The sequence below is a fragment of the Heptranchias perlo genome, chromosome 11 (assembly GCF_035084215.1).
Source record: "Heptranchias perlo isolate sHepPer1 chromosome 11, sHepPer1.hap1, whole genome shotgun sequence".
Lineage (NCBI taxonomy): Eukaryota > Metazoa > Chordata > Chondrichthyes > Hexanchiformes > Hexanchidae > Heptranchias > Heptranchias perlo.
Genome location: NC_090335.1, coordinates 31,513,531 through 31,531,924, shown reverse-complemented (window position 1 = coordinate 31,531,924; position 18,394 = coordinate 31,513,531). Strand labels below are relative to the sequence as shown.

Below are 18,394 nucleotides of genomic sequence, written 5' to 3'. Positions count from 1 at the left end.
AAAGCACGTCGTGAAATGCCCCACTCCAGCAAAATCTGGGCAATTGTATTTACCCAATGGACCATCAGTGAGCTGTAAATTGAATCCTTTTAAATACATTATTCAGTATGCCCAAATTAATCTTCCATTTTCTCATGCTATTATAATTTATTGTCAAGAAAAAGGTTATTGTTCCATCCATATTGTAGTAGTTTTTAATGTGCTTAATTTAATCAGTAGAAGTTTGAATAAAACATTAACTATATAGACTGTAACACTGTAATCAGCAAGGTTAATTCAATAAAACAGTCAGGCATAATAATGCGACTTCTTTCTCGCTCAAGGATTGAAGTGCTATTCTCATTAAACAACGAATGAGTGCCTCTGTCTGTGTACTTGTGACAGTTTGAAGTTTAAATGACTGGATTTTATATATTATTTTCCCCCCTTCAGTGATTTATGCAGATGTTCCGTTTATGTTGGACAACCAATTCCTGAAGGGGTTCTCCAAAACCAGCTACCATTCCAGTCGCTGTATATTGCAGAGCCATATCTACGGCAGGGAGATAAATTAAAAAGTTGATTTTAAATTATGACTTGATGCAGCCTGTGTTCTTGGTGAATGAGGCCAAAACACCCTCGCCTTAGCTTCACTGCTGTTGAGTAAGGTAGATGAAATGATTTACACTGACAAGGATTATCGACTGTGCAAAATCCATACGTCTACGAGATTCATATAAAAAGCAACTTAAAACAATGACTAGTTTGATGGGGTCAGTGCCTTCCCCAGAAAGTTTGTACAAGCCAGCAGTACTGAAATCAATTACTGTCCTTTGCAGGCCCATTAGAAGTACTTCTGCTTAACCCGCAGACAGTCACGTTTTTGGCAGTTTCGGGCGGAAACTTTCAATTGCCGTCTGCCCCATTTATAAGGCATCTGGCAGTTTGAAAATGTCAGGCAAACAGCGGCTGCTCCTGGGACTCCCATGGCCTTCTTGATGCGATTTTCAGGTGGGCCTGTAAATGGGCACTCAGCATCCCTGCCAGAAACAGGCAGGAGGTGGCGTGCCTTTGCAAATCGGGGGTCCTACGCCGGTTGCAGAACCAAGTTTGTAATTATCATGTACAAGTAGGCAGAGTGGTGTAACCAGCGGTCTTCAAAGGAACTGCTGGAGGCCTCTCCAAAAAGGGCCTGGAACTTTTGTGGGACCAGAAGCAGCATCTCCCGCAACGCTCCCCCCAACCTGGCTTTTACTGCCGACTTCTGGCTCAGCTTGTTCATAAAGCCGTCGGATTTTGGCAAACCTGAAAATGGGACACACCGTCCAACTTTGCGCCCATATTGGGCCTATGTTTAAAACTGCTCCCTCTGTATCTGGAGGACAACTGAACAGACTACTTTAGTTATATCCACCATTACTGACAGAAGGAAGCTTATCTACTGCTGACTTCAGAGTGGCCATCAGTTGCAAACTGTTAATATAAGTGTGCCAACAGTTTAATGTTGTGTATCGCTTGAGTGTCGATATTAAGAGTATTGTGTTTTCTAACAACAGAATTTAATATTCCACTTAAAAAGAAAACCAAAGTATTAAAAATTTACACCAATAAATCTAATTTAACTAAATAGAAACAATTTTGACTGTTAAAAGTCTAAAATTAACAGCACTTTCAGTATCACTGCAACAAGAATGTACCTTTGTCAATGATACTCATGTGTAATGAAATATAATTCACTTCACCGACACACAATTTAGAGCACCATAACTACAAGTACAAAAATTACCTTTTACAGTAATGCTTTTTAGTACCAATATGTGGTGTTAGGAATTACATTTTTCCACTTTGCACACAATGCTTACATCAGAGGTGTGCAAAGCACATAGATTGATGCCAGATTCAGAGTAAAGCTCAAATCAATCAATTCATCCGTTCATTGTATATGAAGTGCTTTGAAATGCGTCTAAGATACTTGATAACCACTATATATACCACTATTTCATTTTTGATCTCAAGAGCTGAACGTGAGCACTCTAATTAGCATTACATTCCTAGGGCAGTGAAAGGAGAGATCTGCCAGGCTTCCCGCTCTTAATTGCTGCCCAATGATTCCTGCTGGAAATGCACGTGTGGACATCCAGATTAGGATTTGATCAGCCTTATCTGTGATGGCCCTCACAGCCTAACAGTTCATCTACACTCAATGTCCAACCACACATATGAAAAATGATGACTCATGTGAGCTATCAGTGCAACGAGGGGCAAAGAACCATGCCATAGCATCAGTCACCATCTTCAGGACAGGAATAGAAGGGGGGAAAAAGTCAGAAGGCAGATTGGAAGGCAAACCTTAATGCACATTTAATGTTTTGAGGACATGTGCTTCTGTCCTCACATGAAAGTGGTTCATTATAGGGGTTAATGCAGATTATTAACCCACAATTACCATAAAGAATGCATCTTGCCTTAATTTATCTCATGAAAAGTTACCCATTGGCTCATTTTTGTCTCCTGCATTTTTTATATTAAAAATTTTAGAATGAGCTTGAGACTAACAGCACACTTCTAAACTTGGACAAACTGGGGTCCTTATTGGAACTATAAGGGTAGATTTTGCTCTTCACTGTGCTGTGCTGTGCCTCCTGAAGCTTCCCCAATGGACGTAAGTGGTTCTGTGCCTGTACTAGGGGCAGGCCCAGCGTTAGAACCTGTTTGAATCTCTGCCCCTCCATTTTATTGCAATGCCTCAACACTCAACACTAATGTCTCACTCAATTCAGGTTTTTCAACAAGGAAATTCAGCAACACAACAAAATTAGTCTAAACAAATCTTGCATTTGTATAGTGCCTTTGGCAGAATAACACACTGCTTCACATATTGCAGAAACAGTCCGGGCAGCAGCGGGTTTAGGAGAGTTAGCCAAAAGCACAGTCTATAGCCTTGAGGAAATGTTTAAAAGCAGGGAGGGAAATAGTAAATCAAACAAATGTAGGGAGTGAGTTTCAGACAGTGGTGCCAAGACAGCTGAAAGCTCCGCAATCTGGTAGTGGAAGATCCATAGGGGCCCATAGTCAGTGGGTGTGCGCTGGAAGAGGTTGCAGACTGGGGTGGGCAGGGTGAGGTGATGTAGGGAGAGGCCATGGAGACTTTAAATCTAGTGCACTGGGAGGCAGGGAAGACAGGGATGATGGGTAAGTGAGACCTCGTGCGGGGCAGCAGAATTTTGGATGAGTTGGAGTTTGTATGGGGGGAGTTGGGGAGGTTAGTGAGGAAGATGTTCAAGAAGTTGAGTTTGATATACCATAAGCATGAATAATGTGTTCCCAATCAATATCTACTACATACTCAATGCAGTCATCAAGGACTATAATACCATCAGAGATAGTAACCAAAGACATCTGCATGATATACTGAAACACACACCTTTTAACAGACACCAAGCAGAATCTCCATATGGTAAAATAAGTCCATGTGATGTACAATGATACCAGAACTGAGAGGTTATAACTATCAGAAAAAAACAAACAGGCTGGTGCGAGAGGAGGGTAAGGGGTGACCTAATAGAGGTCTTTAAAATTATGAAGGAATTTGACAGGATAGATGCAGAGAGGATGTTTCCACTATAAGGAAGTTTTGGTTTGGAATGTGGTTTGTTTTCTTCCCTGCAATTCTTAGTCAGATGGATTAACACCTTATTGTATTGTGATGGCAGCTAGTTTAAGGGGAGGGCAAAATTATTCCTCTAACCATCTGAGTGTTAATCTACTGGCTGTTATAATGCCTGACTGAGTTCAAACAAGTGAAACTTGGTTTTACTCATTTCTGTAATTAGTGCCAGGAAATTGGGAACAGAAGTTTTCACATCTGGAGCACAAGTAATTTTGAAACACCACCCAGATAAGTATATTCATGGGTGGAAAATTTATTGGGCAATAATAAAAAGGAATTGGATAAATACTTGAAGGGGAGAAAATTGCAGGGCTATGGTGAAAGAGCAGGGGGGTGTGACTAGTTGGATAGCTCTGTCAAAGAGCCAGCAGAGGCATGATGGGCCGAATGGCCACCTTTTGTGTTGTAAGATTCAGTGATTCTATGAATAACTCATAAAGGTAACACGAATCTCAGGAGGAAATTGCTGAAGAGAAAATTCAGCCGAGTGTCTGTTTTACGCTGGGATTCAATAAATTATATTTTTCCCCCTTTAATCTGCTTGTTAATTTATTCTATCATCAGAAATCTCATTTTGAGTAAGGCTTGTGTTCTGACAAACTGTCATTGTGTTTATTAAGTGTTACCATTTTGTCATGCTCCATCCTCCACAGGAAAGTATTCATGAGTGTATTAGTGCTTTTACAAAGGATCTTTTCATTTAGGAGCATTTTTGCTATAAGTCTCACCTTTCCATACCCCACAGCACTTAGCCAAGATAAGTGCTGACAAGATTAATAAATTCTGCCATCTTTTGCTAAATTGTTGTACATCAGGTGAGGACAGTTTCGGGTGAGGACAGTTTCGGTAAGGACAGTTCCAATTAGAGATCAGTGGCCCGTGGGTTTCCATTGGCACCAGAACAATGTAGATCAGCCAATTTACACTGGGGAGTGCTGTTATCTGCACATGAGCCATGCATTGAGAGGTGATGGCACCAAAGTAATATCAGGATGTCCTAAATCCATAATTTTCTGCAATGTATATTTTATGAGAGGCTTGACACAGGCTCACCAAAGGTGAAGATGGACACTGGAAAATTTACAATAAAGCTTTATATTTTAAATTGTTATATTCTGTACATTATATGCAGTGAGCCTTTGTAAGATGGATGATTAGACGACTGTATTTGTTCCTGTTTCTTATCTATACATTGCATGGTTTAATATGAAGCATCCTTCCAAATCTATCAGTGCTAGTGGTTGCTCTTCCAATTCCTTGATGTGGCTGTACCTCTGCATTACAGATGTCAGAAAATTCAATTTAAAAAAAAACCATATGAAAATAGCATTGCAATCAGCAGACAAATTAATTATAAAGGTGCACATGAAATTACCATAATTTTACATAAATAAATAAATTACCAATGGATTTGTAAACTATACTCTAAATTTCATCAGGTTAATGATTATTCCTTCCCATGCAAATTAGGATTAAAGCAGTTAGCCAATTCCCATTCACGTGAATGGAAACAACTGCAAACGGTTCAAGTCTGAACGATTGACTACCACCTTTCAAAAAGCCGGCATGGGCACGATGGGCCGAATGGCCTCCTTCTGTGCTGTAAGATTCTACGATTCCAGGAGCTCAGTCATTGTGCACCCTGAACCCGCAGTGTTTAAGTTTCACACTAGCCTGAAATCGGGCAGCTGATATCACAGATTGGCCAGAGGTGCGCCAATTCTGCGTACCAAAGTATTTTCCAGTGTGTGTGGGACCAAAGGCAGTAAAAATGGCCATCTCAATCAGGCCGGCCCTTAACTTGTGAGTATCTCAGTTTTACATGCCGTTTCCCACTACTCTGGAGTGTTAGACACCAGAAGGCTGATTTTCATCTTGGTTTCTACCTGTAAATGGGACTGTGGCGAGATTAAATTTGGAAAAGAAAATGCTGACTCACCGCTCAATTTTCGGGCTGACCTCGATTTAAGTGGCCCGCCCCCTTACTGGAAACAGGCAGGGGCCTAATTAGAATATTCAAATGAGGGTAAACTGACATTTTCAAGACCATCAGTGCCATTATTGTGTCAATCAACGTTGCCACTGCTACTTCCTCAACCCACCCACAAACCATGGTTGGTACAGGTTAGGAGCAGTCATTATTTCAGTGCTATTTAAAGAGATCATTAGCAGCAGTGAGAGAAAAGAGGAAGCAGGTCTGGCACTCTTTTTTTCTTCAATCTTGAGAGTTCATGTCCTTGCTGCTGAACCTGTCTGTAAAATATCCCTGCTGCCGAAATCTGCTGCACCATTTAACCCCTGGTGCTTCCAGCCCTCTCCTTGAAGGTGCTCCTGCAAGCGTCTGCCCTGACGGATTTCCCAGCCTTCCCAAACAGCGAGCTTCCTATAAGCAACGTGATTAGCACTGGTATCTTGACTGTTCTATATATATGTGTGGCCCGACCACCAAAATCAATTGAGCCACTTGCCGACGTCATTGAGCGGGGTGGGGGGGAACGGACACCCTGCCCACCGATCTGCATCACATACCAAAATTGTCCCCCAGATGTGAACAACACACATTTGAAATTTGTGCCAGAGTTGCTAGGCAGCATAAGTATTCTGAGAGTCATGAAAAGTACTCAATAATGTAAAAGTAAATGTATTTTAGCCATTTCGTATTCTTCTCCCTGGTTATCACTTAGGTTCTCATGAGCTTTTGTCTCAATTGCAAATGATTTATTTTTTCCCTAGCACCATTACTGCACCACTGGGTTTCCCAATGCAAATTCCCCTATCTGATGCATTTGGAAGAGGAGGATTTCTAGGCAGATCAGGCTGTATGAGAAATTCTCTGTGGTCACCTGCCAAGCTTCCTCTCACCTATATTTGCTACATAGGCAAACAAAGCTCACCTTGGCAGATGCTTAGAACATAAGAATATAAGAAATAGGACCAGGAGTAGGCCATCCAGCCCCTCGAGCCTGCTCCGCCATTCAACAAGATCATGGCTGATCATCTACCTCAATGCTATTTTCCTGCAGTATCCCCATATCCCTTGATGCCTTTAATATCTAGAAATCTATCGATCTCTGTTTTGAATGTACTCAATAACTGAGCCTCCACAGCACTCTGGGGTAGAGAATGCCAAAGATTCACCACCCACTGAGTGAAGAAATTTCTCCTCATCTCAGTTCTAAATGGTCTACCTCTTATTCTGAGACTGTGACCCCTGGTTCTAGACTCGCCAGCCAGGGGAAACGTCCTCTCTGCATCTATCCTGTCGAGCCCTGTAAGAATATTGTATGTTTCAATGAGATCACCTTTCATTCTTATAAACTCTAGAGAATACAGGCCTAGTCGACTCAATCTCTCCTCTCACGACAATCCTGCCATCCCAGGAATCGGTCTGGTGAACCTTCGTTGCACGACCGCCATGGCAAGTATATCCTTTCTTAAGTAAGGAGACCAAAATTGTACACAATACTCCAGGTGCGGTCTCGCCAAGGCCCTATATAATTGCAGTAAGACATCTTTACTCCTGTACTCAAATCCTCTTGTAATAAAGGCCAACATACCATTTGCCTTCCTAATTGCTTGCTGTACCTGCATGTTAGCTTTCAGTGACTCATGTACAAGGACACCCACGTCCCGTTGAACATCAACATTTCCCAATCTCTCACCATTTAAAAAATACTCTGTTTTTCCTATCAAAGTGGATAACTTCACATTTTTCCACATTATATTCCATCTGCCATGTTCTTGCCCACTCACTTAGTCTGTCTATATCCCCTTGAAGCCTCTTTCATCCTCCTCCCAACTCACATTCCCACCTAGTTTTGTCATCAGCAAACTTGGAAATATTACATTTGGTCCCCTCATCCAAATCATTGATATAGATTGTGAATAGCTGGGGCCCAAGCACTGATCTCTGCGGTACCCCACTAGTCACAGTCTGCCAATCTGAAAAAGGCCCGTTTATTCCTATTCTCTGTATTCTGTCCGTTAACCAATTCTCAATCCATGCCAATATATTACCCCCAATTCCATGTGCTCTAACTTTGTTCACCAACCTCCTGTGTGGGACCTTATCAAAAGCCTTCTGAAAATCTAAATACACCACATCCACTGGTTCCCCCTTATCTATTCTACTAGTTACATCCTTAAAGAACTCCAACAGGTTTGTCAAACATGATTTCCCTTGCATAAATCCATGTTGGCTCTGCCAAATCCTATTATTATTTTCTAAGTGTCCTGTTATCATATCCTTTATAATAGATTCCAGCATTTCCCTACTAATGATGTCAGGCTAACAGGTCTGCAGTTCCCTGTTTTCTCTCTCTCTCCTTTCTTAAATAGTGGGGTTACATTTGCTACTCTCCAATCTGCAGGAACCATTCCAGAATCTATAGAATTTTGGAAGATGACAACCAATGCATCCACTATCTCCATAGCCACCTCTTTCAAAACCCTGGGATGTAGATCATTGAGTCCTTGGGATTTATTGACTTTCAGTCCCATTAATTTCTCTGGTACTATTTTTTTTTACGAATACTAATTTCTTTCAGTTCCTCATTCTCGCCAGACCCTTGGTTCTCCAGTATTTCTGGGAGGTTTTTTGTGTCTTCTTCCGTGAAGACAGACACAAATTATTTGTTTATTTTCTCTGCCATTTCCTTATTCCCCATTATAAATTCTCCCGTCTCTGTCTGTAAGAGACCCAGATTTGCCTTCGCGAGTCTTTTCCTTTTTACATACCTATAGAAGCTTTTACAGCCTGTTTTTATGTTTCTCGCTAGTTTACCCTCACATTCTATTTTCCCTTTATCAATTTCTTGGTCCTCTGCTGAATTCTAAATGCTCCCAATCCGCAGGTGTACTGCTTTTTCTGGCAACGTTATATGCCTCATCCTTTGATTTAATACTATCTTTAATTTCTCATGTTAGCCACGGTGGACCACTTTTCCTGTTGGGTTTTTGTGCCTTAAAGGAATATATATTTGTTGCAAATTATGTATTAATACTTTAAATGCTAGCCATTGCCTGACTACCGTCATACCTTTTAATGTAGTTCCCCAATCAACCACAGCCAACTTGCGTCTCACACCTTCGTAGTTTCCTTTGTTTAGATTTAAGACCCTAGTTTCGGATTGAACTACATCACTTTCAAACTTAATGAAGAATTCTATCATATTATGTCACTCTTCCCTAAGGGCTCCTTTACAACAAGATTATTAATCAACCCTTTCTCATTGCAAAATACTAGATCTAAAATAGCCTGTTCCTTAGTTGGTTCCTCAACATACTGATCTGGAAAACCATCTCGTATACATTCCAGGAATTTGTCCTCCACAGTATTAGTGCTAATTTGGTTTGCCCAATCTATATGTAGATTAAAGTCCCCCATGATTACTGTATTACCCTTGTTCCATGCACTTCTAATTTCCTGCTTTAAACCATGCCCTACATTACCACTACTGTTTGGGGGCCTATGAACAACTCCCACCAACGTTTTCTGCCCCATGCTGTTTCTTAGCTCCACCCAAACTGATTCTACATCTTGATCTTCTGAGCCAAGATCCTTTCTCGATATTGTATTGATCTCATCCTTTATTAACAGCGCTACCCCACCTCCTTTTCCTTTTTGCCTGTCCTTCCTAAATGTCGAATATCTTGAATATTCAGTTCCCAGCCATGGTCACCCTGCAGCCACGTCTCCGTAATGGTAATTAGATCATACCCACTTACTTCTATTTGTGCCATCAATTCATCTACCTTGTTGCGAATGCTGCGTGCATTCAGATAAAGTGCCTTTAATTTTGCCTTTTTAACATTTGTTCCTACTTTGACCTTATTTGCTGCTGGCCTTTGTTTCCGCCGCCTTCCAATTTCACTTACTACTTTTCTGCCTTCTACTTCCAGCTTTGTTACTCTCCCTTCTGAATCTCCTCGCAGGTTCCCATCCCATGCCAAGTTAGTTTAAACCCTCCCCAAATGCACTAGCAAACGTCTCCGCAAGGATATTGGTCCCACCCCTGTTGAGGTGCAACCCATCTGGCTTGTACAGGTCCCACCTCCCCCAGAACCGGTCCCAATGCCTCAGGAATCTAAAGCCCTCCCTCCTGCACCATCTCTCCAGCCACGCATTCATCCGCTCTATCCTCCTATTTCTAAACTCACTAGCACATGGCACCGGGAGTAATCCGGAGATTACTACCCTTGATGTCCTGCTTGTTAATCTCTTTCCTAATTCCTTAAAGTCTGCCTGCAGGACCTCATCCCTCTTTCTACCTATATCGTTGGTACCGATATGGACCACGACCTCTGGCTGTTCACCCTCCCCCTCCCAGAATGTTCTGGAGCCGCACAGTGATATCCTTGACCCTGGCACCAGGGAGGCAACATACCATCCTGGAATCACGTCTGTGGCCGCAGAAACACCTGTCTGCTCCCCTAACTGTGGAATCCCTTATCACTATTGCTCTCCTGACCTATCTCTCCGCCCCCCCCCCCCCCCCCCCCCCGCAGTGGTGGTGGAAGCTCCTCTTCTGAAAGGAAGCAAACCCTGATGGCATCAGCGCTATATGTAAATGCCTGACTGACTGTATTGTTGAATGCTCTTCCGCTTGTCTACAGACTCATGCCTGCTCCTTGGGTTTCCTTTCCCTTGATCTTTGCCTGTTTCTTGTTTGCCCCTTTTTAATCGTCCCTATTATGTTTCAGGATTTTTAATCAACTTTTCTCTTCATGGAAAGGATCTTGGGATTGAATTGCGTTTAAGGGTTGTATTGTATTAAAAAAAAGTGAATTGGCGTGGGTTACAAAAAGCCCCACGCTGTAGGTATTGAAGATGTGTAATAAAGCTCGATAGACCTGTCCATGGGATGTCACAGCTCACAGCCTATTCCAAATTGATACAATGAGGATGAATTGTCTCTTCCCAGGGCCATTAGCCAGGACGGCCCCATTCATTTTGAGAATAGCAGGAGACGTATACTTTAATTCCACAACCCAAGGGAGGTGGGGGAGGAGATGTGCTTGGTTTTATTCACAGGCCTACTGGCAAATCATTGACTAAGTCAACATACACAGTGAAAAAAGTGACAAAGAGACACACGGGTAGGTGGTCAGATTTTCCACGATGGACGCTGAGGCACAGTCCGTGGCTTGGAGCTGGAAGCTAAAATGCTGAAGGTCAGCTGTTGTAGTTAGAAGCTGGCTAAAAAAGAAAGGTAATGTCAAAAACCAGTAAGTAAGCCCACTAAAGACACAGGAAATCTGGTTTATTATTTTTCCCCATTTTCCAAGGAGAGAAGTGAGATTCAGTTAGCCAAATGGAATTTGCTTTGACTGATCCTCTGTATGTTCACTTGCTGTCTGTCAATTAAAGCAGTTTAATAATTCGAATCTGGCTCTGTCTCACCAAATCTTTCAGGCCACCTTTGGAAAGATTGGAGAAACACGTGTCACACATGAAAGATACAGGGGACGATTTTCCCGCCCCGGTTACACTGGAAAGCGGAGTAGCAGTTAAAAATTGGAAAAAAAAATCGCCTGCCCATTGGTTGCCTGATGGCCACCTGATACAATTTTCAAACAGGTGGGGGCCTCATTAATATATTTAAATCGGGGCCCTATGCCGGTTTTAGGACCCTTACGCCATCTTCATGTACCAATCGGCTGAGCTCGCGCATTGTGTTGAGTGGCCGAAACAGCAGTCTTTAGAAAGGGCCCACTAGAGGCCTTCCATAATACAGCCCAGAAGATATTTTGCAGCGATTTTTGTGGTGCCAGGAGGGGCATAAATGGGCTCGATTTTCAGACCTCCGAGCCGGCAGGGGGGCTCCAAAAAACAGGGATTCCCGGGGCGGGTCCGGATCCCGGCTCCAACCTGCCCACTTCAGGTTCCCCAGTGATGCGTTTATATGCACGCGCAGCCCCCGCATGCGGGACTCCCACCGGCAATTAAAGCCGGCGGGATGCCACAAACTAATTAAGTAGATACTTCAGGTCATTAGCAGACCTGATTGACATGATATTTTAGGAGGGGTGGGATTTTCAACTCAACTGAGACTGTTTCCCGTACTGGGAGAAACACTCCCAGTTGAAACGGACATGTTGCAGCCACCAGCCTGTGGCAGCTGCAAAGGTCCATTTGACAGGTAGGGGGGAAGACCCTCACTCATTGCAGGAGGCCACTCTGTCACTTGGGACAAAGTTTGGCCTCCACCACCCTCCTCCTAACAATAAAATTCACAAACTTGCAATCTCAACCCCGACATTTACCTACCTTCTGGACCCCCCTCAAACGTACATCTTCCGGATGGGGGCCGCCATAGCTGCAGTCATGACCTCCTCGGAGGATGAACAGCATCACCAGCCTCACCGGCCACGCCGTCCACCTCTGACACGTGGAGCTCCACAACACAGTGCTGTGACACATCCACCTGCACAGCAGGTGGGAGGGCAACTGCAGAGAGAGATGCATCGCAGAGGGCACTACCCTCGCCACAGGGTCCACAGACCGAGGCTCTGCTTCCTGGACCTCTCTGAGCAGCAGTGCATACAGAGGCTCTGAGTCACTTGACATGTAGTCGTGGACATCTGCAGCCTCCTTCATGCCGAGCTGCTCCCAGCTGGCTCGAGCACCATCTTCTTACCTGTCGCTGTCAAAGTCACCACTGCCCTCAACAACTTCTCCTCCGCATCCTTCCAGGGTGCCACAGGGGACATCGCCGACTTCTCTGTCGTCTGCACAAAAGAGCCCTGCAAATGCACCTACACCCACTCTGCAGTGACACAATGGGTGGCATCAGTTGTGGGTCTTCATTGTGATCCTCAGGAAAGGGCATTATTGCACAAACCAGACAAGATTTGCAAAGACGTGGCAGTAGTGGTGACAATATAATATGTAATGTGAGTTGATCAGAAATCAAATAGAAGTAAAAACCATGACAAACCCTCAAACACCTTTGTGCATCCCCTTCATGCTCACAACACATATGCCTTATGCTTCCTACTGCACATATGTGATGCATGCCCTGTGGCTGCAGCACAGGTAGTGGCAGGTTGAGTGAGGCTGACCGTGAAAGAAATGCATGAGAGGGTGAGTATGAGATAGAGCCATGAGATTGTATGAGGATTGGGTTGAGTGGTAGTGGTGGGATGAGTACTGGTGAGGTGAGTAAGTGCAGGTAAGATGACGATGAGCTTTGAGTGGGTGTGAGGAGTGACTTGATAGAGTAGTGATGGCATTGCAGAAGGAGATGTGGGGCGGGGGTGGTGATGTGGCAGACGGAGTGTAGGGGAATGAGTAAGTGTACTCACTTCAGCTGACCTACTGAGGTCATTGAAGCGCCTCCTGCACTCTATGCAGGTGCGTGATATGTTGGTGGTGCAGGTGACCTCCTCTGTCACCTCGAGCCAGGCCTCCGTGTTGGCAGAGGCAGGCCACTTCCTCCCGTCTGCCAGGGAGAAGATCTCTGTCCTCCCCCTCCTCCTCACCCCATCCAGTAAGACCTGGAGTGAGGCTTCATTAAACCTGGGAGCAGCCTTCCCCCTGGGCTGCTCCATGCTGTAATTTTGCATATTTTCTGCAGCATTAGTCAGTGGAGGACTGCCCCTTTAAATAGGGCTCCTCCAGCTGACAGCCTATGATGTGGCTGCGCAGTCCGCCCGCTGCGCAGCTTACCAGCGCAAAACCCGGAAGCCTTGGTAAGTAACTTCAATTAAGCTGCGATCGCGTGCGGAGCATCCCAATTTCACAGAACGCGTTACCCACGCGCCCATTCGCCCCCCCCCCCGCCATTGCCAATCCACCTCCCTACTAAAATCGAGCCCAATGTTTCTTGCGGCCCCACAAAAATCTTAAGGCCTCGCTGCCGACTGCTCAGTGGTTCAAGACTCTTCCTGGAGCCATTGAGCAGGCGTAGTACATGCCCCACTCCGCTATACGCTCCAATTGAAAATCGCCACCACAACATCCTGTTCAGTTCACACGGAGGTCCTATTGTTACACCCTTGGGTTATGCTGATGTGTAATTAGATATTGAGCTGCTCCAGAGATGGGCCCATCCTAAACCCTGGGGGTGGGTCATTTCCATAAAAGGGGCTGGCGCCTGAGCCATTTACAATGCAGCTTGGGTGTCCTCTCCCCAGCAGACCAGAATTCCAGGGCAGGCCCTTGCTGCTCCATCGGGGGGTTGGGGGGGGGGGTGGGGGAGGTGGCGAAGAGAGAACAGGGGTGAGGATTGATCTGGCTAATGTAGCCGAAGAGAAAATTCTTTGTTGCTGGCTGTGCACTGAGTGATACTAGCAGCATTTGGGTGAGCCCAGTATCTCAACAATCCTGCCTACAAAGATGACATCACAAGGGGGGTGGGGTGGTGCGGGTGGAAGAGACGCCTCCCCCCTCCTGGTCGGAATTTCTCAGTGTAGCCAGAAAAGGGGGCAAGAGCAGTGGAAACAGGTTCCATCCCAAATTCCTGCCCCCTGACCAGATTGCATCAATTACGCACTCAAAATGAACTGGATTTCTCGGCTTAGGCGATTATGGGAGTTAGCATGTTCAACAATCTACAGGAAAAGTAGCTGTTCAATTTGTGACCATCAATTTATTTATATGTCAGTAGAATTATCTGTGAAAAACAGAAAATGATATTTCTGAGAAAAATAACTACAAGAGGTGCATCCAATGCCACTGAGTTTTTTTTAATATATATGAGGTAGAGAACAACGGTGCCATTTCCAAATAAATACACCAAAAACACTACGTTGATCCCTGACCCCAACTTGGAAAAATCCGAATTAGCTTATTGTGTTTGTTTCTAAATTGCTTGTGAGTCACTGTATCTCCCAACGAGCCTGTCTTCACCCTAAGGTCCAATAATAGTAAAGGAAGCTCCATTTCAAATTGATTGCCACTTTTACTGCATAACAGCAGCACCCATACGCTTCCCCCTTTTCTCTTTCACTGTCTCCTTTCTGTGGTCCTCCTCCATGGCACAACACGCTCATTGTCCTATTGCAGTCACTATATCTTAAATGGTTTCTCCCCCATTGGCCTACACGGTTATCTCCTGTGTGCCTGAGGGCTTCATCCTCGATCCCCTCCTATTGCCTGCTCCCCATTAGTAACAACATTCACAATCCACGGTCATCTACCCAACTTTACATCTCTAACACTGCCACAGACTCCAGGGCTGTCGCTCCATGATCTGACTATATGCCTGAAGAGCGTCTGCAGTCGTACTTCCCAGCCTGCGTCCTGTGAATGTAGATTTCTGCTTCTTCCCCCTCCCTTCGCTGCACCATCAATGCCATGTACCACCAATCTTCTGCCCTCTGCAATTCTTTTCCAAAATTACTTTGCCTTGTACCTCTTTTCCAGCCCTTAGCAGCCTCCTAAGAACATCACTTTGATCATATCTTCAATCTCCCTCCTGCTTTCCCAAAATTCCTCTATTTCCAGCATGGTGTCCATTATTCCACTTGCGATTAAAAGGTGAGGTGATAGCAAAATGGTCAATAATATCCTTATTGTGATTTCCCCAATTATTACCAGGATAGTATTTTTAGTTTATCATTTTCCAATCACCTATTTTTCAATCTCAGGTCTGTCTTTAATCCACTGAAAATCACCCAGAATAGTCTTGCAATGTTTTAAATTTTATTTCATAATGTACAGCACAAGCAATTTTACAAAAAGGAATATATTTTGCAGATGCTGCACATAGAAAGCATGTACTCATGAACGTTGGTGGGAACGTCCAATTCTCTGAGTATTATCAAATGTACTGTTCAGTTCTCATGACATATCACCATTTGTAATCCCTCATTGTGCTGAATCCTCAGGTGTTTTAAACTGACATTCTCCACAATGCAGTAAGACACAGGTTAATACATTTTGCAAATCATTGTATTTGCAACTGAATGGAGTAAAATCAAAGGATTTGGGGGATTTAGCTCACACAATTTAATTACATCAATATTATATTTAAACAAAAAATTAAAACAGTACCCTGGAGTATTTTCTTTATATGAAGCGTGAAATTGTTGCAAAGCTACCCAACTCTCTGTTTGCTCTTGCTCTTGAATATAGATACTTGTGCAGAGAGGAAAAAGAAAAATACAAATGGAAAAAAAATCTGAGAAGAAACCCTGAAACTGTTGGAAATGCACAGCAATTCAATCAACATCTGAAACAGAAAGTTAGGAACTTCGAATGGGAATCTTCATCAGAACTCCAGGTTCTGAAGAGTTGTTACCCCAGATGCTGACTGACCTATTGGCCATTTCCAGCAATTTCTGTTGTTACAAGTAATTGCTTATCCTGTTATAAGGCTGGAAACTTTAAATTTTAAAGGTGCCCTTTGTTTCGAGAGATCAGTGCAATAATCACATGCCTCAATCCCTTTTTAGTTTAGAATCACTGGAAGTCGACTGTGACTGGCCAATGATTTTTAAATGGTGCTAATTACACAGGAGGATTTACATTGAATCAGAAGTTTTCTCCCAGTTAAAAGCAGTGACTCTGAATGAAACATGCAGGTAAAACATGGTGTATACTAAAAGCACATTTACTCTAACATGCCTTCACTGATTGCACCAGTCAGTGGCAGTGCAGGTGAACAAGGTGTGCAGTTGCTTCGAAAGGATTCAAAGTCCACAAAAAGAGGTGTTCTCTGAGGGTGCTTTTGAACAGTGCCAACCCCATAAATAATGTAAACATTGCTATCAGAGATAGAAGCACGTTTTCTGGCATTGTTAGGCTAAGCAGCCAGAAATAAAGTCAATAATCATGACTTACAAACATTTTAATATCCCAGCAGCTATGGGATCCATTTTGCAATATAAGCAGGGCAGCTCCATAACGATGAACCTTAGGGCACTGTCACAGAGCCACTTCTCAAAGCACTTCTGCAATACAAGCATGCCATTAATGCCTTTATAAGGCTACTCTCCACCAATTATCCAAGTCAGACTTGGATGTCAAGTGCCATAAAGACTTCAACCTATCTGGTGCTTCAGGGACTGTTGTATTAATGTACCCAGTACATTCGCTTCTACTCGATTACCATGCAAATTGTTCACACTGCTTTTAAATTACTTTTCTATTGATTAGACAGCAAACTATTAACATGTGCTATGCTGATGGGAAATGCAACAGTAAAAGTTTGTGTATGTACCTTCTGTTTTATGATCATATCATTGATTTCCTCAACATCTCCAACTGTCACGAGTTGAGACTTGATCACACGATCCAGCAACGACAGCCAATCTGTCAATTCCACCCAGGCCTTATTGAAGTCAGCCAGAGCTGGCACATCCATGAGTACAGAGGATGGCATTTCTAACTTGGAGAAGGAGGTTTCCGTGGTAACAAAGGTCTTAGTCACCACGGTAACTGTTTGCTGTGCAGTTGAAACTGAAAAGAAAGGATTACCGATGTTAATCAATGTGAGACTTTTTATAAGTCACTCATATCTCTAAGCATACATTATTATTAAGTGTAATTATTGAGAGTTACAACAGTAGTTATTTGGATGAAACACATTTATTGCAGTGGTTGGACATTTTAAAGAGGCAAATACAATTGTTATGCATTAGATATTCGACAAAAGTTTCACACCAAACATATGCTTGTCTCCTTTTTTGTGCACTTGACAACTTTTTTTTAATACATTGATATTATTAACTGAAAATAGAATAAAGTGAATCCTGAATTATCATCATGCAAATTAACCAATCACCTGTCATAAAGAGGCATTTTAACTGCAGTTTTTTTTGTTATGCATAACAGGAGCAACCCATTGCTCACAATGTCCATATGGCAGCCTGGCTATATATAGAACAGCAGCTGCTCTGGAGTATCTTACAAATTACATTAGAACATAAGATGGTATATGATGAAAAAAGTCCATTCAGCCCATCAAGTTCAAAGACAATCAAGGTACACTGATGCTAAACTAGGAAACGCGTTCATCAGTACATGACGTCAGTCAACAATACCCTGAGATTTTGTTACTGCCCTAACTCACGAGAGACACTCTGATGTAATAAAGCAGTGCTTATGTTATTATGTATTGGGGAGTGGTGGTTTGGCCGTGTGAGGTCCAGTGCAGTCCATCATCTCCAGTGGAAGTCACATGACAGAATGAGCAGTACGAACACAGAGAACCAATAGTGTCTAAAGAGTTGGTACAAGCTCCAGTGATCTCAATGATTACTACTGAAGAAATTACTAATTTACTTCAGGCCAGCATAATCCATTAATGCCACAGGAATCGGGGACGATGGTTGATTTGCAGGTTCAAACTAACGATTCCTCCTATGACATATTCTCAATCATAGGCATGACATGAAGTAAAAGAACCAAGAGGCAGACGTTAGGAGGAAGGGAAGTCAAACAGAGGAACATTCTGTCTGATTTTGTGTATCTTCTAGCAACTGGATTCAAACCGACTTGGGAGCTGGTGTCCTGTTCCCTGTTGATAGTGTGTTCTTATGCTCCCTGTCGATAATGTGTTTGGTAATAATTAACTTTTGTTGACCTTGGCTACATTTTAGGCTAGATATTTGATTCCTTGATCTCGGGTTCTTGGTAAGGATTGACATTCGCAGGGATTGCTGGTTAGGAACTTGTGGGCACGAAGCCCCAGATTTTCCATCCATTTAAATTAACGGATGGTAAATCAGGACCTGTGGGCTCATAACTTCTTGCAGGTGCTGGTCCTTGCCAGGACTGCCCAGTCACAGAATCAGCCT

General features: G+C 43.3%; 1 protein-coding gene across 13 annotated transcripts in view; it reads right to left on the bottom strand.

Moving 5' to 3' along the window:
* Positions 1–18,394, bottom strand: part of dmd (dystrophin) — a 1,591,310-nt gene that overhangs the window by 329,208 nt on the left and 1,243,708 nt on the right. For all 13 annotated transcript variants that reach the window (XM_067992781.1, XM_067992785.1, XM_067992782.1 and 10 more), the window contains one exon: positions 16,816–17,054. In XM_067992781.1, the coding sequence (XP_067848882.1) occupies positions 16,816–17,054 (239 nt within the window). The remainder of the gene's footprint in view (positions 1–16,815; positions 17,055–18,394) is intronic.